General features: G+C 48.7%; 1 protein-coding gene and 2 long non-coding RNA genes across 3 annotated transcripts; 1 reads left to right on the top strand and 2 right to left on the bottom strand.

The window, feature by feature from the left end:
* Positions 1–2,165: 2,165 nt before the first annotated feature.
* On the bottom strand, positions 2,166–26,895 carry LOC142069292 (uncharacterized). Its single transcript, XM_075119956.1, has 3 exons — positions 25,817–26,895; positions 4,288–4,347; positions 2,166–3,139 (listed from the first exon to the last, which is right to left on the bottom strand). The coding sequence occupies exons 1-3, from the start codon at positions 26,340–26,342 to the stop codon at positions 2,763–2,765; spliced, it is 963 nt and encodes a 320-aa protein (XP_074976057.1). The 5' UTR covers positions 26,343–26,895; the 3' UTR covers positions 2,166–2,762.
* On the top strand, positions 3,140–5,021 carry LOC142069300 (uncharacterized). The gene is made up of 2 exons (XR_012665064.1): positions 3,140–3,847; positions 4,516–5,021. It is a non-coding gene; the product is annotated as an uncharacterized LOC142069300 (long non-coding RNA).
* Positions 11,041–14,107, bottom strand: LOC125621618 (uncharacterized). The gene is made up of 2 exons (XR_012665060.1): positions 12,170–14,107; positions 11,041–11,580 (listed from the first exon to the last, which is right to left on the bottom strand). It is a non-coding gene; the product is annotated as an uncharacterized LOC125621618 (long non-coding RNA).
* Positions 26,896–27,119: the final 224 nt, after the last annotated feature.

A 27,119-nucleotide genomic window follows, 5' to 3' on the forward strand; every position in this document is an offset into this window, starting at 1 on the left:
TAAGAATTGGAGGAAATGGCACCGCTTGGATCATGGCGGCCTGCCCAGGACTGTCTCCTTGGAGTTGCAGATGAAGGCCCAGGACAACAGAGACTCTCCCTCCTCCTCATAATAAAGGGTTCCACAATCTCATAGACCTTCCAAAGAGAATTTGATAAGGCGGGTAGCCAGTATCCAATCGATCACTGCTCCGGATGGCTGCCAATTACCCTTGGTAATTTATTGTCCCAACCTTTGCCAGTTTCTTGCACCACTTGGCGTAGGGCTTGCTTGATAATCTGATCCATCCTTTCTACTGTCCCTGACGATTGAGGATGGTAGGAGATATGTAGTTGTTGCTTTACTCCTAAAGCTTTTAATATTTTTTAATTACTTTTCCTATAAAATGTGCTCCATCATCTGAACCAATTACTTCTGGAGTCCCATATCTACTAAACAGTACTTTCCACAACTTCTTGGCAGTGATCTCTGCAGTATGATTCCTGTGGGAATTGCCTCCATCCAGCCAGAAAAGGAATCTATTACCACTAATAAATACTGATTCCCTCTTTGGGTTTTAATATAATCAACCTGTATTCTACTCCATGGCCCTACAATTCTTTGGTGCCACAAGGGTCCCAAATTTGGTGGTCTGTTCCCATCTGCTGCACATCTTATGCAGTTTTTAACCAAATTTTCTACGTCCTCTCACACCTTCGGCTGTATTCCAATCTATTTTTACCTTAAAAGAGAGTATTTTCTATTCCTTGGTGGGCCATAGATTAATACAGGTTAATGATCTCTTCTCTTTGAAGTTTGCCACTTTACCTCTCCTGTTTTCTTACATAAACCCCCTTTCATACTCCAGGTTCCCCATCTTTAGGTTCGGCCTCCTGTTTTATGTTGTGAGCTCTAGTAATTAACATAACCCCCAAAGGTTCCTTTTTTGCTAATTTAGCTAAAGCATCCACTTTAATATTCTGATATTTTTCATCCCCTTCTTCCTTTTGATGACTTTTAATATGTCTTACCTTTAATTTTCCCAGGTGTTCTTTCAACCAATCATAGATAAATTTCCAGTTTTCCTTTTGGACCAAATTTCCACCCTCAGCTGTTTCCCAATGGTTCTTTTTCCAAATCCAGTGTAACCGTCCCTGTACCCCAAAACCTGAATCCATATACAGACGCTTCCCAGGTTATGCAAGACCCCACTTACGCAAATTCGCACTTATGGAAAAAGTTCCGTAAGCTAGAAATAGGATTTTCGAGTTCTGGTAATTTTTGCATAACGTACAGATATACGTTTCCGACTTACGCAAAATTTGAGTTATGCAAGGCTTTCCCCGGTGCAGACAATGGAATTCTGCTGGTGACCTGGCTACAGCCTCTCAGAAAGGGGGATTAACTAGAATGATGGAAAAAACACTTCCATTAATGCAGGATACATTTGAGGGGGGGAGGGATAGCTCAGTGGTTTGAGCATTGACCTGCTAAACCCAAGGTTGTGAGTTCAATCCATGAGGGGGCCATTTAGGGATCTGCAGCAAAAATTGGGGATTGGCCCTGCTTTGAGCAGGGGGTTGGACTAGATGACCTCCTGAGGTCCCTTCCAACCCTGATATTCTATCTACACTATGGCACTTCAGCAACACAGCTGTAGTATAGACATACCATTATTCTTTCTGAGACCTGGTCTACACCTATCAGCCTAGCTGCATTGCACTGAAAACTTTCACACCCTGTGTGATGTAATTAGGTCGATCTAACCCCTGAGGTAGATGCAGATAGGTCAAGGGAAGAATTCTTTGTTGCCATAGCTAGTGCCTCTCCTAGAGCTGGATTTACTGCACTGATTGTAAAACCCTTCTACCGATGTAGGAAGTGTCTATGCTAGTCACTCATTTCTACTGAATATTGGGATGGATGTGCACTCCCGAGTCCCTGGGTCTCCTTCTCCCAGGCTCCCGGCTCGTGCGGAGCTTCCAGCTTCTTCCCAAAATGCAAAATCCCAATTAACTAATTCGGTGTCCCTGCCACCCCACATCCACCTGTCTTCAGCCCCACATTAATTCTGCCCCCCAACCCCACATCACTTCTGCCCCCAACCCCCCCACCAATTGTGACCCCACAGCCCCCACATCTGCCCCTCAGGGCCCCTTTTCCCCTCCTGCACCCCCAGAAGTTTTTCACCCTCCCCTCCCATTCCTGGTGCTGCAGGGAGGGAGTGGGGAGGAGCTTCCAGGGGTCACTGAGCTAAGAGGCCAGAGGGTTGGGTAGACAGGAGTCCTCCAGGCCTTAGGGGCTAGGATAATTTGGCTAGAGAAACCCATTTTTCCATTCCCAGTGGGCTGTTCCCCCCCCCCCCCCCCATGTCTCAGTGGCACTGTCTGACCCAGGATCCCCAGAGTCCTCCTGGCTCATAGGGGAAAGTGGCAAACAGGCTGCACAGTCCCTGGGGCAGTGATGAGATCGGCTTCTCTACCTCACTCACTCAATGCTCTCCATGGTTTGGCAGTCCAGACAGTCCAGAGTTGAGACTGGAAGCAAACTCCAGGGTCATGGAGGCGGCTATGGGTGTGTGAGGCTAGAGAAACTGCTCTCATGGCTCCCAGTGAGCTATTCCCCCGCACCCCCCCCCCCGCGTGTCGCAGGGACACAGTCTGAGCCAGGCTACCTGCCCCACCTGGAGCCAGGGTTGGATTCTCTCCCCAGGGACGGAGCCCGGCGGGAAAGTGAAGATCGGGGCCTCGTCACCAGCACCGATAAATGTCACCTGCCCCTGGTCACAGTCCAGACAAACACGGATCCTGCTGGGGGCCCGGCTCAGGGGCAGAGGGGGTCACAGGGGAGGTGAGAGCCCAGAACTGACCCTCCCACCACCCCACAGCCCAGATCCCTCGCTCAGGGCTACGGATGATCTCTCCCTTCCTCCCCACAGACTCTCTGGCCACCCCCACAGCCCAGCGTCGGCCACCCACCTCCACCTCCCAGCAATGTCTCCCTGAGGTGAATCCCTCACAGCCCAGCACACAGAGCTCAGAGTCAAATCTCTCAGGGTTGCTGGGCAGTTGCTGCAGTGTGTGTTCCCATCTCACACTTTTCTCATCCTTAGACAGGACGAGCCGGGGATGAGCCGTGTCTGGATCCAGGGTCACATTCGCTGGGGGGAGAAAATCAGAGCATTAGGGGCAGAGCTCGGCCCTGGGGGAGGCTGGGACCATTTCTCACACACCCCAGCAGCCCCGTCCTGGCTGGGACAGGCCTGGATCGCAGGGAGCTGCCTCTGTCCTGGGTACCTGAGACTGAGCAGAGATATCACTGTAATTCTTCAGTGTATTTCTCATCTGCTTCCAGAAGTTTCAGCTGCCAGCTCCCTCTGCTGGGGCTGCTCCATTCCCAGTGGCAGAGACACAGCCAGGAAGGTGTCAGAAGCTTTTATTGAGGAGGGAACAGAGGAGGCAGGTACCAGCTCTGTATCCCAGAGGGAAGCTCCCTTCCCTAAAGGCAGCCTCCACTCCCAGGCCGGGGAACAGAGAGGAAGGTGCAGCACTGAGGAAGAGCTGCTTAAAACCAGAGAGTAGGAGATGGCATTGGGTGGGGTAGCCCCATCCCCAGCCTAGAGAGAAAGGAGGAGCTGGCAGCATCAGAGGGAGAGCATCTCCCTAGTCCAGGAAACAGCGAGCAGCTCCAATGGGAGAGCCCAGCCCTGCCCAAAGGAAAGGCAGGATGTTGGAGAAGAGCAATGGGGAGATCCCCTGCACCGGGGTGAAGCAGAGGGATGTGTCAGCCCTCAGGGCAGAGAGCTGTGTTCGGGTGCTGCTCAGGGAGTGTTTCTGTGTATCAGCATGGGCATGGACTCAGCACTCAGGTTGGTGTCAGGATTGTTTGTGTGATGTCAGCTTTGGATCTCCCCAGGTGTTCTGGACCCTTGGTAGAAGTTGGAGGTGGGGCACAAGGTCCCTCCACCTATGGCCCCGCCCACTCCGTGGCCCTGCCCCATTACTCCTCTTCCCGCCAAGCCCCTGACCCCACCCTAGGAGCCTTGTCTGCTGGGGAGAACCCTTGACCACCTGCCCTGGGTGGGTATCTGGGGGGCCTGAGAGCAGTTCCTGCCCCATGTCCCAACTCCCCGGAGTGCACCACTCCAGGGCAGTTGGAGGGTTCAGGGCTCCCCAGTGTCGCTCAGGTACCCTGGATGGGAGCCCGGCTCTGGCTTCTGGCCTGGCCAGAGGGCAGGGCCTCAGGGGAAGTGGAGCAGGGTTGGGGCCACAGAGATGGGCCAACACTGGGAAGAGGATTCAGTCTCACCCTGTCTGTGTGCTCCTATTGGTTGTCCTCTTTTTCTCTCCAGTGCAGACGGCAGAGTGTCTGGAGGGGGAAAGGATAAGAGAGATGAGATTTCAGGCTTCATATTTATGACAGCGTCCCCACTCTGAATTCCTAGAACTGTGTTTTCATCATGGCACAGAAACAGACAGAGACATGCTCAGGTATTTAATGTAAAAAGGTCTGAAACCTCTCTCCTCTCTCATTCAGGCATCTCCCAGCAACGGAACCAATGTCCTTTTGAACTCCCAACTTGTCAAAAGACATGAAATTGTGTAAAAGATCCTTGGGTCCTGATTCTGTCATCTCAGATCTGCTTAGGCTTCATCAGGGGAAGTTTGAGTCGCAAGGCTGAGGTCCCAGTTATGCTGGTACGCCCTGAAGGCGATATTGGACATTGGACTGTGAACTATTTCTGAAAGAACTCTTTACAGCTAGAAAGCTCGCCATCTCTGCTATGGATCTGAACCTCGATGAACCAAACTCATGTCTGTATGTGTATTCATCTTTTAACCATACTCTCTCTCTCTTTTGTTAAAGTTTAATTTAGTTCATAAGAAATGGCTGTAGTGTGTATTTGGGTAAGATCTGAAACATCCGTTAACCTGGGAGAGAACGTGTCCGATCCTTTGGGATTGCTAGAACCTTTTCTTTTATAGGATGAAATAAGATTTTCAGAAATCATCATACCTGACATAAAGGAAATGTTGCCTTAAGTGACCTTGTTATTAAGTGATGTGTTCATAAGTTGCTATGTAGGACAAAGAGATGTTTTGACCACACAATGTGCTTCAAGACAGCAGGCACCCAAAATGTACCGCCCAGGAGCAGTGAGCAAAGTCCAAAAAATCCCATGTGGTGAAAAGGGTCAAAGTGACCCGTGCACATCAGTGTGTAACGACTGCCAAGGAATGAATCAGAAACGAGGATAACTTGAAAATAGCTTGGACAGCAAAGTCCTAAAGATACTTCCAATGCATAACACACAAAGATGACTGGAAAAGAACAATTAAATATATAATCTGGATGCGTATAACATGTCAGACATTGTAAAGGGTAGTCGGAGCATCATGGGAGAAATACATCATGACCTGCCTATGCCCCAGAAGAAGGTAGGTGGGCAGCATTTCTTTCAGTATGTCCGTCATTTCTTACTTGAGTAGTGGTTGTAATAGCAAGGCATGCTTTTGGAACAAATAAGGGGTTGAATTAATCAGTCTGAGGGTCTTGGATCCTAAGGGTGTGGCATTCTCACCCAAGAGCATAGGCGTGTGCATCACACTTCATTAGAGTGTGCACCCAGGGAATGTCTGTCTTTTTTTTTTAAAGGCGAACATTTATTGAATACTCAATCATAAAGGACAGTATTTTATTCATCAAACAAACTAAAGAAACTAAAACTTAACTAAACTTAATTTTTTTTAACTTAACACCTAAACCAAGGGTCGGCAACCTTTCAGAAGTGGTGTGCCGAATCTTCGTTTATTCAGTTTAATTTAAGGTTTCACGTGCCAGTAATGCATTTTAATGTTTTTGAGAAGGTCTCTCTCTCTAAGTCTATATATTATATAACTAAACTATTGTTGTATTGTACAGTAAACAAGGTTTTCAAAATGTTTAAGAAGCTTCATTTAAAATTAAATTAAAATGCTGAGCTTACGCCGCCGGCCCACTCAGCCCGTTGCCGGCCTGGGGTTCCGTTCACCTAGGCCGGCAGCGGGCTGAGCGGGGCCTGCAGCCGGGACCCCGGCTGGCAAGGGGCAGGCAGCCAGAACCCCAGACCAGCAGCGGGCTGAGCAGGGCCAGTGGCCAGGACCCCAAACCAGCAGCGGGCTGAGCCTATCAGAGGCTCGTTCACCTGCACATCCACCAATGTGATATATGCCATCATGTGCCAGCAATGCCCCTCTGCCATGTACATTGGTCAAACTGGACAGTCTCTACGTAAAAGAATAAATGGACACAAATCAGATGTCAAGAATTATAACATTCATAAACCAGTCGGAGAACACTTCAATCTCTCTGGTCACGCAATCACAGACATGAAGGTCGCTATCTTACAACAAAAAAAACTTCAAATCCAGACTCCAGCGAGAAACTGCTGAATTGGAATTCATTTGCAAATTGGATACTATTAATTTAGGCTTAAATAGAGACTGGGAGTGGCTAAGTCATTATGCAAGGTAGCCTATTTCCCCTTGTTTTTTTCTACCCCCCCCCCCCCCCGACGTTCTGGTTAAACTTGGATTTATGCTGGAAATGGCCCACCTTGATTATCATGCACATTGTAAGGAGAGTGGTCAGTTTGGATGAGCTATTGCCAGCAGGAGAGTGAGTTTGTGTGTGGGGGGGGGGGGTGAGAAAACCTGGATTTGTGCTGGAAATGGCCCACCTTGATTATCATGCACATTGTAGGGAGAGTGGTCACTTTGGATGAGCTATTACCAGCAGGAGAGTGAGTTTGTGTGTGTGTGTGGCCCAACTTGATGATCACTTTAGATAAGCTATTACCAGCAGGAGAGTGGGGTGGGAGGAGGTATTGTTTCATGGTCTCTGTGTATATAATGTCTTCTGCAGTTTCCACAGTATGCATCCGATGAAGTGAGCTGTAGCTCACGAAAGCTCATGCTCAAATAAATTGGTTAGTTTCTAAGGTGCCACAAGTACTCCTTTTCTTTTTGCGAAGACAGACTAACACGGCTGTTACTCTGAAACCAGTAATTAGAGAGAGATCTCAATTATAACCAAGCTTTACTGGTATTTGTGGATTGATTAGTGGTATAGTACATAACAGGGCAATGGAGTCACATGGGGGTGAATCAATATATCTGTTTTTGAGAAGGTTTAACGAACAAAGTGATACAAATCCTAGGAGCTCTGAAGCCCTGGGGACGGCACTGGTTGGGCAGAGCTGGTCCAAGCACCAGGGCAAAGCCCATGAGACATCAGGAGGCCACTCGTCTGGTTTGAAGCTGCGCGGTCCCAGTTTGGTGGAGCCCTATCCCTGTCTGGCAGGGACCCAGCACTGGACGTGGCTTTGTCCGGTGAAAAAGAGAGAGGAGGAGACCGAGGATGCAGGGAGACACCAGTGGGGGCGGGGGTAGGGGTCTGTGCGGCACTTCCATGCAGAATGATGCCGGTGGGGGTGCGCTGACAAAGGTGGTGGTGGGCCCACGCAGGCTGACCGATTCAGGTGTGGGAGGGCCCATGCAGGCAGGCGTGGAGATGTCCTGTGTTCTGGGGATGCCTCAGTGGCCCCCCTAATTAGACAGGCAGATTTGTATAAAGAACGGTTGGGGTTTGCCCCAGTGCTGCCCTAAACCCTTTCTGTGGCAATGCCCCCTGGGGAGGTCCCCACGGTCCCATTGCCTGGTAAAGATCCCGGAAGCAGTGGATTCTGGGAGATTTCAAAAGGCTGCCTGGTGGGACTAGTGGAACCATTTAGGCTGATCCTTGCCCACGTACACAACAGAATAGGTCAGACTGGCACCGGTCAGCTCCAGCCCGGGGTTAGTTTGGCTACAAGCCAATCTAATCCCAGTGGGACTTGGCATGGACCTGAGCTGTGTGGAGCCATTTTGTGTGTGGACTGAAGGTGCTCGAGGTCCCACACAGTGTTTAGCCCGCTGATCTCCTCTAGTGCAGGCCGGCAGCAGCTGAATTTAACCCTTCCTGGAGGAACACAGGAGTTCAAAATCCCAGTGGGAAACCTGCTTTCCCTGCTGGGCCTGGGGCTTTTGTCAAGGAATTTTTTCCTGCTACTGTCCGCACTTCATCACTGCTCAGTGCTGCTGGGGCATGAGGAGGCAGCATATCCTAGTGGTTAGGGCACTGGACTTAGTCTTGGAAAAATGGGGGTTTATACCCAGCTCTGACACTGACCTACTGAGTGACCTTGGACAAATCACTTCCCCTCTTTGTGCCTTAGGGTATGTCTACACTACGGAATAAGGTCGAATTTATAGAAGTCGTTCTTTTAGAAATCGGTTTTATATATTCGAGTGTGTGTGAAAATGCTCTAAGTGCACAGAAAATGCTCTAAGTGCATTAAGTGCATTAACTCGGCAGAGTGCTTCCACAGTACCGAGGCTAGAGTCGACTTCCGGAGCGTTGCACTGTGGGTAGCTATCCCACAGTTCCCGCAGTCTCCGCTGCCCATTGGAATTCTGAGTTGAGATCCCAATGCCTGATGGGGCTAAAACATTGTCGCGGGTGGTTCTGGGTACATATCGTCAGGCCCCCCTTCCCTCCCTCCCTCCGTGAAAGCAAGGGCAGACAATCGTTTCGCACCTTTTTTCCTGAGTTACCTGTGCAGACGCCATACCACTGCAAGCATGGAGCCCGCTCAGGTAACCGTCACCCTATGTCTCCTGGGTGCTGGCAGACGCGGTACGGCATTGCTACACAGTAGCAGCAACCCATTGCCTTCTGGCAGCAGATGGTGCAATACGACTGGTAGCCGTCCTCACTGTGTCCGAGGTGCTCCTGGCCACGTCGGCTGGGAGCGCCTGGGCAGACATGGGCGCAGGGACTAAATTTGGAGTGACTTGACCTTCTCTTTAGTCCTGCAGTCAGTCCTATTGAACCGTCTTATGGTGAGCAGGCAGGCGATACGGATTGCTAGCAGTCGTATTGTACCATCTTCTGCGGGGCAGCCAAGAGATGAAGATGGCTAGCAGTGGTATTGTACCATCTTCTGCCGGGCAGGCAAGAGATGAGGATGGCTAGCAGTCGTATTGCACCATCTTCTGCCCAGCAGCCATGAGATGTGGATGGCTTGCAGTCCTTCTGCACCATCTGCTGCCAGCCAAAGATGTAAAAGATAGGTGGAGTGGATCAAAACAAGAAATAGACCAGATTTGTTTTGTACTCATTTGCCTCCTCCCCCGTCTAGGGGACTCATTCCTCTAGGTCACACTGTAGTCACTCACAGAGAAGGTGCAGTGAGGTAAATCTAGCCATGTATCAATCAGAGGCCAGACTAACCTCCTTGTTCCAATAAGAACAATAACTTAGGTGCACCATTTCTTATTGGAGCCCTCCGTGAAGTCCTGCCTGAAATACTCCTTGATGTAAAGCCACCCCCTTCGTTGATTTTAATTCCCTGAAGCCAACCCTGTAAGCCGTGTCGTCAGTCACCCCTCCCTCCGTCAGAGCAACGGCAGACAATCGTTCCGCGCCTTTTTTCTGTGTGGACGCCATACCAAGGCAAGCATGGAGGCCGCTCAGCTCACATTGGCAATTAGGAGCACATTAAACACCACACGCATTATCCAGCAGTATATGCAGCACCAGAACCTGGCAAAGCGATACCGGGTGAGGAGGCGACGTCAGCGCGGTCACGTGAGTGATCAGGACATGGACACAGATTTCTCTGAAAGCATGGGCCCTGCCAACGCATGCATCATGGTGCTAATGGGGCAGGTTCATGGTGTGGAACGCCAATTCTGGGCTCGGGAAACAAGCACAGACTGGTGGGACCGCATAGTGTTGCAGGTCTGGGACAATTCCCAGTGGCTGCGAAACTTTCGCATGCGTAAGGGCACTTTCATGGAACTTTGTGAGTTGCTTTCCCCTGCCCTGAGGCGCATGAATACCAAGATGAGAGCAGCCCTCACAGTTGAGAAGCGAGTGGCAATAGCACTGTGGAAGCTTGCAACGCCAGACAGCTACCGGTCAGTTGGGAATCAATTTGGAGTGGGCAAATCTACTGTTGGGGCTGCTGTGATGCAAGTAGCCAACGCAATCAAAGATCTGCTGATATCGAGGGTAGTGACCCTGGGAAATGTGCAGGTCATAGTGGATGGCTTTGCTACAATGGGATTCCTTAACTGTGGTGGGGCCATAGACGGAACCCATATCCCTATCTTGGCACCGGAGCACCAAGCCGCCGAGTACATAAACCGCAAGGGGTACTTTTCGATAGTGCTGCAAGCTCTGGTGGATCACAAGGGACGTTTCACCAACATCAACGTGGGATGGCCGGGAAAGGTACATGACGCTTGCATCTTCAGGAACTCTGGTCTGTTTCAAAAGCTGCAGGAAGGGACTTTATTCCCAGACCAGAAAATAACTGTTAGGGATGTTGAAATGCCTATATGTATCCTTGGGGACCCAGCCTACCCCTTAATGCCATGGTTCATGAAGCCGTACACAGGCAGCCTGGACAGTAGTCAGGAGCTGTTCAACTACAGGCTGAGCAAGTGCAGAATGGTGGTAGAATGTGCATTTGGACGTTTAAAGGCGCGCTGGCGCAGTTTACTGACTCGCTTAGACCTCAGCAAAACCAATATTCCCACTGTTATTACTGCTTGCTGTGTGCTCCACAATATCTGTGAGAGTAAGGGGGAGACATTTATGGCAGGGTGGGAGGTTGAGGCAAATCGCCTGGCTGCTGGTTACGCGCAGCCAGACACCAGGGCGGTTAGAAGAGCACAGGAGGGCGTGGTACGCATCAGAGAAGCTTTGAAAACCAGTTTCATGACTGGCCAGGCCACGGTGTGAAAGTTCTGTTTGTTTCTCCTTGATGAAACCCCCCGCCCCTTGGTTCACTCTACTTCCCTGTAAGCTAACCACCCTCCCCTCCTCCCTTCCATCACCGCTTGCAGAGGCAATAAAGTCATTGTTGCTTCACATTCATGCATTCTTTATTCATTCATCACACAAATAGGGGGATGACTACCAAGGTAGCCCAGGAGGGGTAGTGGAGGAGGGAAGGAAAATGCCACACAGCACTTTAAAAGTTTACAACTTTAAAAATTTATTGAATGCCAGCCTTCTTTTTTTTGGGTAATCCTCTGTGGCGGAGTGTCTGGTTGGCCGGTGGCCCCCCCACCGCGTTCTTGGGCGTCTGCGTGTGGAGGCTATGGAACTTGGGGAGGAGGGCGGTTGGTTACACAGGGGCTGTAGTGGCCGTCTGTGCTCCAGCTGCCTTTGCTGCAGCTCAGCCATACACTGGAGCATACTGGTTTGGTCCTCCAGCAGCCTCAGCATTGCATCCTGCCTCCTCTCATCACGCTGCCGCCACATTTGAGCTTCAGCCCTGTCTTCAGCCCGCCACTTACTCTCTTCAGCCCGCCACCTCTCCTCTCGGTCATTTTGTGCTTTCCTGCACTCTGACATTATTTGCCTCCACGCATTCGTCTGTGCTCTGTCAGTGTCGGAGGACAGCATGAACTCAGAGAACATTTCATCTCGAGTGCGTTTTTTTTTTCTTTCTAATCTTTACTAGCCTCTGGGAAGGAGAAGATCCTGTGATCGTTGAAACACATGCAGCTGATGGAGAAAAAAAAAAGGGACAGCGGTATCTAAAAAGACACATTTTATAAAACAGTGGCTACACTCTTTCAGGGTAAACCTTGCTGTTAACATTACATACATAGCACATGTGCTTTCGTTACAAGGTCGCATTTTGCCTCCCCCCACCGCGTGGCTACCCCCTCAACCCTCCCCCCTCCCCGTAGCTAACAGCGGGGAACATTTCTGTTTAGCCACAGGTAAACAGCCCAGCAGGAACGGGCTCCTCTGAGTGTCCTCTGAAGAAAAGCACTCTCTTTCAACCAGGTGACCATGAATTATATCTCACTCTCCTGAGGATAACACAGAGAGATAAAGAACGGATGTTGTTTGAACGCCAGCAAACATACACTGCAATGCTTTGTTGTACAATGATTCCCGAGTACGTGTTACTGGCCTGGAGTGGTAAAGTGTCCTACCATGAAGGACGCAATAAGGCTGCCCTCCCCAGAAACCTTTTGCAAAGGCTTTGGGAGTACATCCAGGAGAGCCGCAAATGCCAGGGCAAAGTAATCCTTTCACATGCTTGCTTTTAAACCATGTATAGTATTTTAAAAGGTACACTCACCGGAGGTACCTTCTCCACCTGCCGGGTCCGGGAAGCAGCCTTGGGTGGGTTCAGGGGGTACTGGCTCCAGGTCCAGGGTGAGAAACAGTTCCTGGCTGTCGGGAAAACCGGTTTCTCCGCTTGCTTGCTGCGAGCTATCTACAACCTCCTCCTCATCATCATCTTCTTTGTCCCCAAAACCTGCTTCCATGTTGCCTCCATCTCCATTGAAGGAGTCAAACAACACGGCTGGGGTAGTGGTGGCTGAATCCCCTAAAATGGCATGCAGCTCATCATAGAAGCGGCATGTTTGGGGCTCTGACCCGGAGCGGCCATTCCCCTCTCTGGTTTTCTGGTAGGCTTGCCTCAGCTCCTTAAGTTTCACGCGGCACTGCTTCGGGTCCCTGTTATGGCCTCTGTCCTTCATGCCCTGGGAGATTTTGACAAAGGTTTTGGCATTTCGAAAACTGGAACGGAGTTCTGATAGCACGGATTCCTCTCCCCAAACAGTGATCAGATCCCGTACCTCCCGTTCGGTCCATGCTGGAGCTCTTTTGCAATTCTGGGACTCCATCATGGTCACCTCTGCTGATGAGCTCTGCATGGTCACCTGCAGCTTGCCACGCTGGCCAAACAGGAAATGAGATTCAAAAGTTCGCGGTTCTTTTCCTGTCTACCTGGCCAGTGCATCTGAGTTGAGAGTGCTGTCCAGAGTGGTCACAATGGAGCACTCTAGGATAGCTCCCGGAGGCCAATACCGTCGAATTGTGTCCACAGTACCCCAAATTCGAGCCGGCAAGGCCGATTTAAGCGCTAATCCACTTGTCAGGGGTGGAGTAAGGAAATCGATTTTAAGAGCCCTTTAAGTCGAAATAAAGGGCTTCATCGTGTGGACGGGTGCAGGTTTACATCGATTTAACGCTGCTAAATTCGACCTAAAGTCCTAGTGTAGACCAGGGCTTAGTATCCCTTCCACCTTTTGTCTCTCTTGTCCAGTTACACTGTAGATGACTCAGGGCAGGGATTGTCCCTCACTGGGTTTTGTGCAGGGCACCTCGAGGTCAGATCTCATCTGGGATTTGTAGGCGCTGCTGGGACGCAAATAACCATAATAAACACTGTGATACAATCAGTAATAACAGCCACAGCTTGTAGCTCCCCCTTCTCCAGCCTGCAGGCAGTACTCTCACATAGACTGGCCGGCCGCTCCTGTGAGTCAAACCTCATTTGTCATTTAATAGCTTCCAGTCTGCAGAGAGTTCCTTTATTTCATGGTGGGAGCTGGGTTTGAAAAGGATTCAGCTGCTCAGAGAAAACTTTCCCACATCAGACAATTTTAAAATCTTCATCTCTTGCCTTTCCTGCCAGGCTGGAGTCTCATTAATTTGTACGGCATCTTTCATGGAATGAAGGCTACACACAGCTGAATGACACAGTTACACCTGTCTCGGGCAACTTGTGATGCCATTTCCCTGTAATTAAAATCCAAAGTTATTCCCATTAGACTGGAAAACAACTCGGTACCTTGTACTCTTGGGCAGCTTCCTGTATGGGAACCACTGTGTGAGTGCGGTGAGCCTGGGATCTGTCGCACACCACACAGATGGGGGTTTGATCCTCTTCACAGAACAGTTTCAGAGCCTCCTGGTGTTCCCCACACACCCCGCCCCCTCCTGCTCCCTTCGCTGCCTGGAAACTCAGCTGCTTGGCGATTTCTACCACATTTGGCAGCTGCCTGTTGGGCCTGAGGTTTCTCTGTTGCACAGTTTCTCTGCACTGAGGGCAGGAGGCGGCTGTGTCGGGTCCCTCCCAGCACTGGGCGCTGCAGGCTCGGCAGAGATTGTGCCCACACTCCAGAGTGACAGGGTGTGTGAAATACTCCAGACAGACGGGACATGTCGCTTCCTCCTGGAGACTTTCCACGGGGCTCTCCGCAGCCATGGCTCCCTCCGGGCAGTGGGACAGGCTTTGTTTCAATTTCCTGAGTTCACACTATGCCCCGCTTGCAGCAGCAAGGGGGTGTTTCCCTTCTGGAATTGACTCAGGCTGTTCGTTCAGAGGGAAGGGGCCCACCATGGAGGTTGTGGTGAAAAATGTACCACTAGGGCTCTGGTCCTGAAATCAGCCCCTGTGCTGATGGGGCGGTTCACTGAGGCATCCCCCTGTGAGGATGAGCCTGGAGGAGCAGCGTCTGTGTGTCTAGGAAGTGATAGTCAGACTTGGTGGAATTCTTCTTTTTATATAATATACAATTTTGACAGATAATGTTTATTTTAAACAATTTTTATATTTATTGATTTAAACGTTCACAGTTGCACAAAAATCTGGGTTTCAGCATTTCATTCCAATTGTTATCAATTACAATTTTCACAGCTGTTGGAAATTATGGGAGGATCAGACAATATTTTGGTCAGACCAGAACTATTTAATGACACTGGACACTGAGATTCAAAAAGTTGAAGCTTTATAACCTTTAAAATTGTCTTTGAGCAGGTAAAACTCCCCCAGCAGCTCCCCTTGTGAGTGCAATAACCCAATTCCTCCCCCTCCACCACATGGACAGAGGGCGAGAGTCCATCTCATGGCGCCTCAGGAGCTGGTCTGGAATGTGCTGGGATCTCAGTCTGGGCCCTAGTGGGACAGGTGACCCTAAATCATGCAACCACACCCAGCAGAGAGACCAGCAGTGTTTCCCCCAGGAATTGAAATTAGGGGGGGTGTTGGAATATTCTAGGGGGGGTGAGAGCCGATGAGGGCTGAAACCGTGAGGCCAAAGGTGGGCTGTATAGCACCATAGTAGAAACTGAAGAATGTGTCACTACCATTTTATTAGATTTAACTCACGTTTTAAAATCATCACAAAAATTAAAGTTCGCTACTCAAGCCTACGATGAAGCACTACATCTACACCCGTCTTGTTTTCTTGTTGTAATTTGGTACTCTTTGGTGTCTTGTGTGTCCGTTACTTCCAGTCCTTCATGATATGCTCATGATCAGGCAAAAGGCGACTCCCTTCAGAACACGAAATTCTATAAAATGAGGAAAAAATATGCTCAACTGTAGCTATTGTGACTGGGAGTAGCAAGAGATGAATCCCTACTTTCATCCCAGGAAACACAGCACAAAGATTGGGTCCAACCACTAGTAATGATAAAGAAGTTGAAGTTAAATCTTCATTCGTTCGTCATATGATATTCCACTCTATGTTCAAAATTGTCTATTCTGACCTGATCACATGGCAGCCCCATTGCTGGGAGTGCCTCACTCCACTCAACTGTTGGTGTTTTATAAGACAGGCATCTGTAAAAGCTACGTGGAGGTTGAATAGAATCCAGAAATCTCTATTGTAGATTTGTAAGAATCAAGTCTGTGTACTTTTTCAGCTGGCTTAACAAACACTTCTTGTCCTCTTCACTTATGGAATCAATATAAGTACCTTCATTAGTCAACTTCTGGACTGAAGTCTTTGCTTCTTGGAGTACATTTTCAATGGATATCTCTGATTGATCCAAGGATCGCTTCTATTGCTGGACAGAGATCTACTACTGTTGTAGTAGATGCCTGGATGACATAGTTTAATGACTCAAGTGATTTCAACTGTAGACTTACAGGAGAGAGAATGGCGAGAGTCTTTTCTGAACTTAGTAACAAAAGTAGTCCACCAGCCTCACGACTTAGATCTGTCCTATCTAGGTGGATACATTCCAAAGCCTGTAATAACGGTTGCAGTAATTGTAAGAAAACTGCCAAGAATCATTCATGATAATGCCAGCAGATTTCCCCAGGCTGGATTAATTTGAACTTCAATCCCACTGTATCTTCTATTTGTTTCCAAAATGTTCGGTCCTTTTGGACTCTTGCTGAAAAAAGAGTATAAATAAGGCACTAAATTTGTGGCTTTTTAATGTCTTTTGAAGATTCTGCAGCTTTTACTAGTGCTAGCTGGAGTAGATGGCCTCTACAGTGTGTATAGGAAAGGTTAGGGTTACACTTTTCCCTGAGCAAAGCTTGTATTCCACTATGTCTTCCAGAGAAGTTTGTAGCTCCATCAAGTGCACAAGCAGCCATCTGCCTTGGCAAAACTTTTGTGTTGGGGGAGGGGAGCACCTGCGAACAACAAAAAATCCATTACAATTTGTAGTGATAAACACCCATTTTTTCATGGTCTGTGTGTATAAAAACATCTTCTGTATTTTCCACAGTATGCATCCGATGAAGCGAGCTGTAGCTCACGAAAGCTTATGATCAAATAAATTGGTTAGTCTCTAAGGTGCCACAAGTCCTCCTTTTCTTTTTGCGAATACAGACTAACACGGCTGTTACTCTGAAACAAAAGTTTTGTTGTTCAATTGCAAGTGTAGACTAAGCTACCGTCCCTGAACTCTGCCTTGCCCGCAGTGAGGGCAATCTGCAGGCAGGCCGTACAGTACAGACTGGCACTGCGTGATGGCACAGCTGAGATTCAATTCCATGCAGAGAACGACATTAAAAAAAACTTCCGGTGGCGAAGTCAAGGGTGCAAACACTGTGAAGTGCCAGAATTAAGGTGCCTGAACAGCCAGATCACCAGCCTCAAGAGGCGACAGCTCTGGTTGGAGCATCAGAGGCAGGATTTTTAGTGCAGTCACAGTAGCTTTATTGCTCTGTGGGCTCCGTGGGAGTGTTGACATTGACTTCAATAGAAGCAGGATCGAGCCCTATATAGGCAATAGAATTGAAGGGCTTGGGACCAACTGCTAGAAAGGTCCAGGTGCTGCACCTTGGTTTTTGCTGCATTGTTTTCCCAGAAGCCATCGGTGTCCAGACTTTTCAACTTACCCTGACAAGCTGGAGTTGATCTCATTTTGAAGGTACAGCCCGAGCGTCTCTGTTTTGATGGCACAGTCTGGGGACCCATTGTCAGGCTGTAGTTGGAGTCAGGTTTTATCTCTGACCCCTGCCCCTTCTGGTTTGTGCAGCTGTAGCCGTGGATCTCAGCATGCTCGGAGCTGCACGCCTCCGGGGGGGCAACGTCTAGGGCACGTTCCCCTCTGGGAGCCCCATGACCCACTCCTTGGGGGCACACAGATCCCAGAGCTCTTCGGCTCGGTTGGAGGAATTTACGGTGTCTGCCCTGACTCGGAAAGCTGCTCGTCTCTTCAGATACCTGCTAAGAGCATCCCGACCGCAAACAGCAAGCATTGCTGATGTCTGGCTGACAGGCCAGAGAGCCCATCTAGTGGGTTATAAAGAATGAGACATGGGAGGAGCACAGATATGAGGAGAAGTTCACAGCAGGGTGGTTTTATCAGGGGTTCATGGGCGCACTGACACCCCCAAAACCCTGCAGTGGTGTCTTCTGACCCACAGGGCTGGGCCTGGCTCCCTGCTGTGGGTGTTATGACCTGGGGGCTCTGACCACTTGCAGCAACACCTTCCACCTCTGCACTGTGACCCTAAACCCAGCCTGGTGCAAACAGGGGAGGGGCTGTAGAGTGAGCCTGCCCCTCACTCAGCCTGCAATGGGGAGCCAGGCACAGCCCCACGGGACAGGACACACCACTACAGATGAGTGTGGGCTGGGCTCACTCTCCAGCTCTGGCCTGCCCTCGGCACTTGGCTGGGATTAGGGCTGCGGCGGTGAGGCAGAGGGTGCTGTTGTGTGTGGTCTGAGGAGGAGGAGGAGGAAGAGGCAGAGCGAAGTGGCAGTTAGGGAAGCCCATTTGTGCAAAGCCATCCACAACGTCACGCCACGTTGCCCAGAGTCGCAGACTTTCAGAGTCCAACAGTTGACTTTCCTGCTCCGAACGGGTTAATGACCAATCGGTAGCAGTCTGGAGTAGCCAGCTTCCACAGTGCAATCGCCGCGTGCTTCTCCACCGGCAGGGCAGCTCTCATTCTCTCGTGACCCAGGGCTGCAGGATGGGGCCCAGGGGGGGTCTATGCCCACAATGAGCCAGTGCAGCAAGGCCCTTCGGAGGCACATTCTGCAGTCTCCAGGGCAGAAGCAGGTACAGAGCTGAGCTCCCATTTTCAGCACATGAAGCTCCATCCTCCAGTTCTGAAACTTTGAGCCCATACGTTTATTCTATATGGAAAGAGACTCTGCCAGTCCTAGCTCTTGCTGTGCTGTTTTCTGCTGCTGGGACACTTCCCCTCTTCTCACAAACACCCTCCCTGCAGAAGTGCCGGGGCTGCAGCTCCCCACACACTAGAGATGGTTTCCTTTAACCCTTCAGCTGCTGCAGATACTAGCTCACCCACCTCCCACTCTGGAGCACAAAGGGCCAGAGTCTTGGGCCAGGCTGAGCTGCTTTTTCAGCAGGACCTGAAGGGAAGGGACAAGGGCAGAGTCCAGTGGAGACATTTTCAGCCCCATCTGGGCCTGATCTGGACAGTAAAACCCTGCAAAAATTCCTGCTCCAGAACAAACCTTGAAAAGGCCCTCCCCCGCCACACCATTCTCAAAGACCTGAGGAAACTTCTAGACTGGGGGGAGGGGAGCGCTTTTGTTAAATTGGAGCTAAAGGTTGCAGGGGAGAGAAGTGTCACTGGAAGGGAAAACTCCCCGTACTAAGGGAATTCTGTAGTTTTCTCAAAACCCACCAAGGTTCAGAAGCCTGGAGATTCTAAGTTAAGGCGACACTTTCTAAACAAATCCCAACATTGGACAGTCTGCCAATGCACAGTTAGGTCACCAAACAACCCAGGTTCTGTCCTGTGCCAGCACCAACCTCTCACCCCCACCCCAATGGACCATCTGTATGTCCTGTGCAAGTTTATGGGGGAGGACTCTATAAATGAGTGTTTGCTCATGGAGTTTCCAGGTTGGTGGGAGTTCGAACAGGCCCACAGCCACAGGCCAGGTCTGCACTTGAAAATTAGGTCGACCCAGGGGTCGATCCACACCCCTGAGAGATGGCGCTAAGCCAACCTAGCCCCCGGCGAAGACAGCGCTAGGTCCATGGTAGATTGCTTCTGTCGACCTCGGGAGGTGGATTTCCTATTGTGCTGCTGTAGTGTTTCTAAAGCAGACATGGTGTCTGGCTGCAGAAACCCTAAAGTCTGACACTCCCCTGCATAGTTAATCTACCTGCACCAAGGTGCCATCCAGCCATTACCATCTGGCAATGGTTAGGCAAGGGGCGAGTTCAGACTGCTCTTTTTCTGCTGAACTCTGTCAATTGTATTACCAGATTGGAAAGGCCAGATCTTGAAGACATTTTGTAAAGGAAGAAGTGGTAAGATTCAGACATGAGTGGGAAGTGTGGGGCTACAGAGAGGGCTGAATCAAAGGCAACGCCTAGTTCATGGCCTGAGTGACCACCCCTATGGGGCTGCCCATGGTAACTGAGAAAGGAGGGTGAGTGGGAGGGTGGATGTGGGGACATTAGGAGCTTTGTTTCAACCATGTTGAGTTTAAACTGATGGTGGGATACCAGTGAGGACAGAGACAGGGAGACAGACTGGAGGTTTTAGTTTGGACTGACAGAAAAAGGCCCAGAGTAGATAGGCTGATCTAGGAGTTGTCAGCATAAAGATGATAATGAAAGCCATGGCTTTTAATGAGATTGCCCAGAGATAAGGTGCAGAGGCAGAAGGGAGGAGGGGAGGTGTGGAGTGAAGCTGAGGTGCATAGACTGTGAGGAGGGGAAGAGGAGGAGTAATAGTTTTACAGTAGTGCCTAGGGACCCCACTCATAGACCAGGGCCCCATTGTGCTAGGTGCTGTACAAAACCAGGACAAACAGAGAGTGGGATGCTTGTTGCTAGGTCCTTCCAGAGATGCATTGGGGACACCACTGGGATGAGCCATTGTCTCTCCTCCAGCCGCCTATCACAGCAAAGTACTGAGGGCAAAGGGGAATTCTGCCGCTGACTTAAGGGAGGCCTGGGTTCTCCCCGAGAGTATCAAGGCTGAAGGTCTCATTGCACTTGGCTGCAATGACTGTCTGTGTCACTGATCTCCAGCTCTTTCAGGTCACTCTCAGCCAGTTAAAGTGACTTTGCACCATAAGTGCACAGTTGCAGCGGGATTTTGGGTGGTGGCTGTTTTTAACTGTAGAATTGTTTCGTTTGTTTCCGAAGCCCTTGCACAGGATGTGACAGGGCTAAAAGAGAATTTATAGCTCTGCGGCTCACGCTCTGAACTACAGCCGGCCTTTGCTTCCTCTGCAGCTTCCGCTTACAAGACACCAAGGCTGAGAATTGGTCCGAATTCAACGAAATGAAATTCAATTAACTCAAGTGCAAAGTATTTAATTGAGGAAGGACAAGTCAAATGCACAGCTACAGAATGGGGAATAACTGGCTAGGAGGTAGTACGGCTGCAAAGGATCTGGGGGTCATAGTAGATCACAAATAATACTAGGAGTCAACAATGTAACGGAACTGTGAAAAAGGCTAATATCAGTGTGGGACGTATTAACAGGAGTGTTCTGTGTAAGACATGGGATGTAATTGTCCCACACTGAAGCCTCAGCTGGAGTAGTGAGTGCAATCCTGGGTGCCCCTCTTTAGGAAAGACGAGTCCAGAGGTGAGCAACAAAAAATGATCAAAGGTTCAGAAAACCTGACCTGAAAGGTTAAAAAACAACTAGGCATGTTTAGTCCTGAGAAAAGGAAGCTGAGAGGGGATCTGAGAACAGCCTTCCAATCTGCTAAGGGCTGCTCCAAAGAGGACTGTAAATAGGCTTCCAAGGGAGGTTGTGTAATCCCCATCACTGGAGGGTTTTAAGAACAGGTTGGACAAACACCTGGCAGGGATGGTCTCGGTTTACTTGGTCCTGCCACAGATCAGGTTCTGGATTGATGAGGTCTTGTGGCCACTTCCAACCTGTATTTCTATGATTCTGTGATCCCAGACTGATGACAACAGCCCTCAAGGTATCCTGCGGAGAGCAGAAACCAGGAGGAAAGACAGAAATTAAGTGAGTAGGTGGCCAAAACGTTAGTGACTAGAACAAAGTGGAGCTAAGGGCAGCAGTCCCTGGCAGTGGTTGAAAGCTGGGGCAGGAGGAAGGGGTGGTGGCCCTTTTAGTGCCCCTGGCCACCGCCATGTTCCCTCCAGTGCAGTGCTACTCAAAGTGGTGGTCCGTGGACCGGTGCCGGTCCGTGAGCCATCGGCTGCCGGTCTGCGCACACTGGGAAAAAAATTTGCTGGTCCCCCACATCAGATAGCTCGAGAAGCATTGTCCGAGTGCACATCAGGCCTGATTCTCCCCTGCCTGTCCCCTTGCGTCGGCGTTCACACCAGTGCAAAGTGAGGGCTAGCTTGGTTTAAATGCCACTGTTGGTGTAAGTGAGAGGAGAACTCTGGCTGGCAGGGTTTACCCCCCACTGTGCCCAGGTGTAAATGGCAGCAGGAGGGGCAGGGCAGGGGAGAATCATGCCACTGTTGCTTAAGGCCCCGGCTGACAGTTAGCATCTGCTTCCTCCTGCCTGCTCGCATGCCATGGAGCTTTCCCACTGCTTTCCGGAGGAAGCCCGGTGACCATGTGAGTTTCCTTCACTACCAGCTGTCTCTCTCTCCTGCTACTGCCTTGCTCAGCTGCTCTGCTTCTGCCCTCACACTGAATCCCACACACACAGCCCCAGCTCTCTCTCTTTGGGGATGTCTACGTTGCAGCTAAAGGTGGAATTTCCAGCTGGGGTGGACGTACCCTGTAAGCTTTGACTGAGTTTGTGAGATAAAAATACCAGTGTCGCTGTGGCAGGGTGGGTAGCTGGAGAGGCTGAGGGATTCCCCCCCCCCCCCCCCCCAGGGAGGGTGTATACCCTCCCTGAATTTTCCCAACCCCCCCTCCCCGCCCCCATTTTGTGAACTAGTTACATGCAGTGTTACCAATTTAGTGATTGTTTGGAAATTTGAATTGAAATTGAAACATTAATACACACTTTAAAAGCATATAAAGTGTATGATAACATACGTGTATCTGAAAAAGTATCATAGATTTGAAAAATATGAACACAGACTAGCTTCCTTATACAGCTTTTGTTTTTTATGACATCAGTGCATTCATTTCGGTGACGTTGGCCAACCCAGTAATTTCAAATTATGATTTGTAAGCAAAGTCTAAATGAGCTCTCCCTGACAGCCAGTGATGAGCTGGGGACTGGGGGGGAAGGCTTCAGGACCAGATTGTCTTTATGTTCACACCTAATCTACCTCGGTATCCAGCAAACAGAGCTGTGTTGCCCAAGTGATAGCTTTTGGCTGGGGTTGGGTTACAAATCACTTGAATGCGGGGGTGGGGGGTAATGAAATGTTGTTATTTTTATTGTATCAGTAAAGAGCAGTAGAACTGTCCTTAGCCTGTTTTCATTGAGGGCATCAAGGGAGAGGGTGGGGACAGGTGTTTTGCTTGATGGTCCGCCTGAGTCACCAGTACTATTTGACCTGCCCCTCTCCCCTGTTTAAAGACGGAGCTGATTAGGCTTCATAGAGAGTCTTTTGGTTTGTTAAGGGACCACTAGAGCGGAAATCTCTGATAATCCGGTCTAAGTGCTTAGACCTGCTGTGGGACAGTGTTTCTGTGGAAGAGACGGCCCAGGTTCCCCCCACCGAGAGCTGAAATCACTGAGAGTTGGGTGGAACCGTGAGAGATCGACTCACAGAGGTCACAGTGGCAGGTGGCAGCAGAAGGTGACAGCACAGGGCCTTTGGGGCAGAGCAATAGAGCGAACGCTGGCATGACAAACAGCGGCCAGAGCATTGGACTATGTTTTAGTGACTTTTCTCCAGAAGCTAGATTTGTGACTAGGAAATTTATATAAATATATGTTTCCTAGTAGGCCAAAAATTTTAAAATGCGTTATTTGCCAAAGTTATTATCTCACATCATCGCTATCTCAAGAGGTCATTATCTTGGGGAGTTCCTGTACTAAACTTTATTATTAATTATTGTTATTATTATTATTATTATTTATGTAAGAACGGCTATATTGGGTTAGATATCCTGTCTTCCAGCAGTGACTGTTCCGGGTGCTTCAGAGGGAATGAACAGAACAGAGAATCATCGATTGATCCATTCCCTGTCATCCACTCCCAGCTTCTGGCAAACAGAGGCTAGGGACATTCAGATCATGATGTTGCATCCCTGCCCATCCTGGCTAATAGCCACTGATGGAGCTATCCTCCCTGAACTTATCTAGTTCTTTTTTGAACCCTGTTATAATTTTGGCCTTCACAAGATCCCTGGCAAAAATTTCCACAGGTGACTGTGCGTTGTGTGAAGAAATACTTCCTTTTGTTTCTTTTAAACTTACTGACTATTAATTTCATTGGGAGACCCCTGGTCCTTGTGTTAAGTGAAGGGATAAATAACATTTCTTTATTCTTTTCTCCACACCAATCAAGATTTTATAAGACTCTATCTTATCCACTCTTAGTGGTCTCTTTTCCAAGCTGAAAAGGCCTAGTCTTCTCTCCTCATATGGAATCTGGTTCCATACCCATAATCATTTTTGTTGCCCTTCTCTGTACCTTTTCCAGTTCCAATATATCTTTTTTGAGATGGGGTGACCAGAACTACACGCCGTATTTAAGATGTGGGCATGTCATGGATTTATATAGTAAAAGTGGAGGAGCTTGGTTTGCCAGACTGATCAGCTAAGCCAATACTGATAATCTATATGAAAGGGTTGCAAAACACCATGTCTCTGGACTTCATCAACATGCAGAAAGCCTCATAAGCCAGTCACTGTCAAAGCCAGTTTTAGAAGAACTTAATGAGGCTGTTAAGAATGCTGGAGACACAACTCAGTTTATGTGAACCAACATGGCTGTGGCATCCTACTTTCTATTTAAGCACGAGATACCACACACTACAAACTAGAGGCCTATCTAAGTGCATTGTCACTTGTTAATCCTGCATTTGGAACCTGGTTCCGAACAAGACTGGCAAATGCTCACTCTCTTTCTGCAAAAAGCTCAGCTGACTCTCTTGGAACATGTGATCCAACAGTGAAAGACTCAGGAGTGGAAAAAGTGAAGAATTCTCTCACTATATTCAAAATATGTCCATACATGGCTGGCGAATGCACCAATGCAAATAGGAATCAAGTATTAAGTCATTACGTATGTTATCTTGATGTCTGTGGTAGGCCAGTAGATGCATTCTAGATGTTCAGATTATAGAAGACACATCAGCTGCATCTGTGACATCTTAGAAGAGTTAAATGCTTGTAAATTGAACCCCAAACAGATGGCTGCTTGTGCACTTGATGGAGCTACAAACTTCTCTGGAAGACATAGTGGAGTACAAGCTTTGCTCAGAGAAAAGTGTAACCCTAATCTTTCCTATGCGCACTGTAGAGGCCATCTACTCCAGCTAGCATTAGTACAAGCTGCAGAATCTTCAAAAGACATTAAAAAGCCACAAATTTAATGCCTTATTTATACTCTTTTTTCAGCAAGAGTCCAAAAGAACAGAACATTTTGGAAACAAATAGAAGATACAGTGAGACTGAAGTTCAAATGAGTCCAACCTGGGAAAACCTGCTGGCTTTCTCATGAGTGATTCTTGGTAGTTGTCTTACAATTACTGCAACCGTTATTACTGGCTTTGGAAAGTATCCACCAAGATAGGACAGATCTATGTCGTGAGGCTGGTGGACTACTTTTGTTACTAAGTTCAGAGAAGATCTCGCCATTCTCTCTCCTGTAAGTCTACTGTTGCAACCATTTGAGTCATTAAACAATGTCATCCAGGCATCTACTACAACAGTAGTAGATCTCTGTCCAGCAATAGAAGCGATCCTTGGATCAATCAGAGATATCCATTGAAAATGTACTCCAAGAAGCAAAGACTTCAGTCCAGAAGTTGACTAATGAAGGTACTTATATTGATTCCATAAGTGAAAAAGACAAGAAGTGTTTGTTAAGCCAGCTGAAAAAGTACACAGACTTGATTCTTACAAATCTACAATAGAGATTTCTGGATTCTATTCAACCTCCACGTAGCTTTTACAGATGCCTGTCTTATAAAACACCTGCAGTTGAGTGGAGTGAGGCACTCCCAGCAATGGGGCTGCCATGTGATCAGGACAGAATAGAGAATTTTGAACACAGAGTGGAATATCATACGACGAACGAATGAAGATTTAACTTCAACTTCTTTATCATTACTAGTGGTTGGACCCAATCTTTGTGCTGTGTTTCCTGGGATGAAAGTAGGGATTCATCTCTTGCTACTCCCAGTCACAATAGCTGCAGTTGAGCATATTTTTTCCTCATTGAATAGAATTTTGTGTTCTGAAGGGAGTCGCCTTCTGCCTGATCATGAGCATATCACGAAGGACTGGAAGTAACGGACACACAAGAAGACACCAAAGAGTACCTAATTACAACAAGAAACCAAGACAGGTGTAGATGTAGTGCTTCATCGTAGGCTTGAGTAGCCAACTTTAATTTTTGTGATGATTTTAAAACATGAGTTAAATCTAATAAAATGGTCGTGAAACATTCTTCAGTTTCTACTATGGTGCTATACAGCCCACCTTTGGCCTCACGGTCTCAGCCCTCATCGGCCCTCACCCCCTCTCGAATATTCCAGCACCCCCCGCTAATTTCAATTGCTGGGAAAAACACTGTGCCCTATTCCACATCTAGGCATGCATGCAGTCCAAACCCTCCTTGCCCCAAGAGCCCGCACCGAAAAAATTCCTTCCCAAAAAAAAAGCCACTTACTGGGAACCTGCTCTTGTGTTTGACCTTCACCAAGCATTGGCAGCTGCGACTGGCTCCCTTCCTCTTGGCTCGAGAAGAACTCCTGGCTGCATGCCTCCAGAGATTCCGGGGTGTCTCCTCCCACCTCAGCACCCTCGCTCCTGCTTTCCTCCTCTTCCTCTTCCCTCCTTGTTGCACTGGGCTGTGAAGTGTCCATGGTGGTCCTCGGAGTGGATGTGGTGTCGCCCCCAAGTATGGCGTCCAGCTCTTTGTAGAATCTGCAGGTTGCGGGGACAGCACCAGAGCGGCCGTTTGCCTCACAGGCTTTGCGGTAGGCATTCTGCAGCTCCTTTACTTTAACCCGGCACTGCACTGTGTCCCGGTCATGGCCCCTTTCCATCATGGCCCTTGATCTCTGCCCATAGATATCATAATTCCTATGGCTGGAGCACAGCTGGGACTGGACAGCTTCCTCCCCACAAACGCTGATGAGGTCCAGCACCTTGCCATTGCTCCATATTGGGGTTTGCTTGGCGCGTGGAGGCATGGTCACCTGGAAAGATGCGCTGAGAGCACTCCACGCCTGGCTGAGCAAACAACTCAGTGCCTAGTTCCCTGGGCCACTTCACCTTTTGGCTCCACGTCTTATAGCCCCGTTTCCATCTTTTGGTAAAATTGCTTCCCGGCTTTTTCTAGGTTTGGTCCAGATCATTTGTAGATGGGAAGGTTGTTTTGTCTTTCATTCTCTTTCTTTCATTATGATGATTCTAAAACTTTTGTAACTCATACAGCCGAAAAATGAGGTGAGAAGTAAAGCCGGTTTTGCCACTTCAGAAGAAAATGAGTATGTTTCTTTTCCTGATTTTGAGTCTGAAATGATTCTCTGAGATTTCACTTTATGAATGTGAAATCATTTTATAGCCCACCCTGGACTGTGGATTTTTCTCTCTTTGTGAAGGCTGTGAGGTCACATACTTTGATATTAGTTTGATAGCATCGTGGAAAAATTTACCACGCATTGTGTTTGGATCAGAACAAAGCCTGACTTCCCTTTATTCAAGCATGTTTATACAGGGAGAGGTAGCCAAAGCTGCTGTGGCATAAACAGAAAATACAGGAGCTTCTCTTGCTGAAAACCACAATTTCTTAAACCCACTTTTTTTAACAGCACTTTTCCTTATTTGGCATATAGTGCAAGTTTCAACAGTAGCTTTCCCTTATTTGGAGTTTAGCAAAATCAAGCTTTTCCTGTTATTGACAGGTGTTTTCTTTGCAGTTAATGCTTCATTTTTTTATTTTTTTTTTAAACTTCTAGCAGTTATGG

This window comes from Caretta caretta, chromosome 14 (genome assembly GCF_965140235.1).
Source record: "Caretta caretta isolate rCarCar2 chromosome 14, rCarCar1.hap1, whole genome shotgun sequence".
NCBI lineage: Eukaryota > Metazoa > Chordata > Testudines > Cheloniidae > Caretta > Caretta caretta.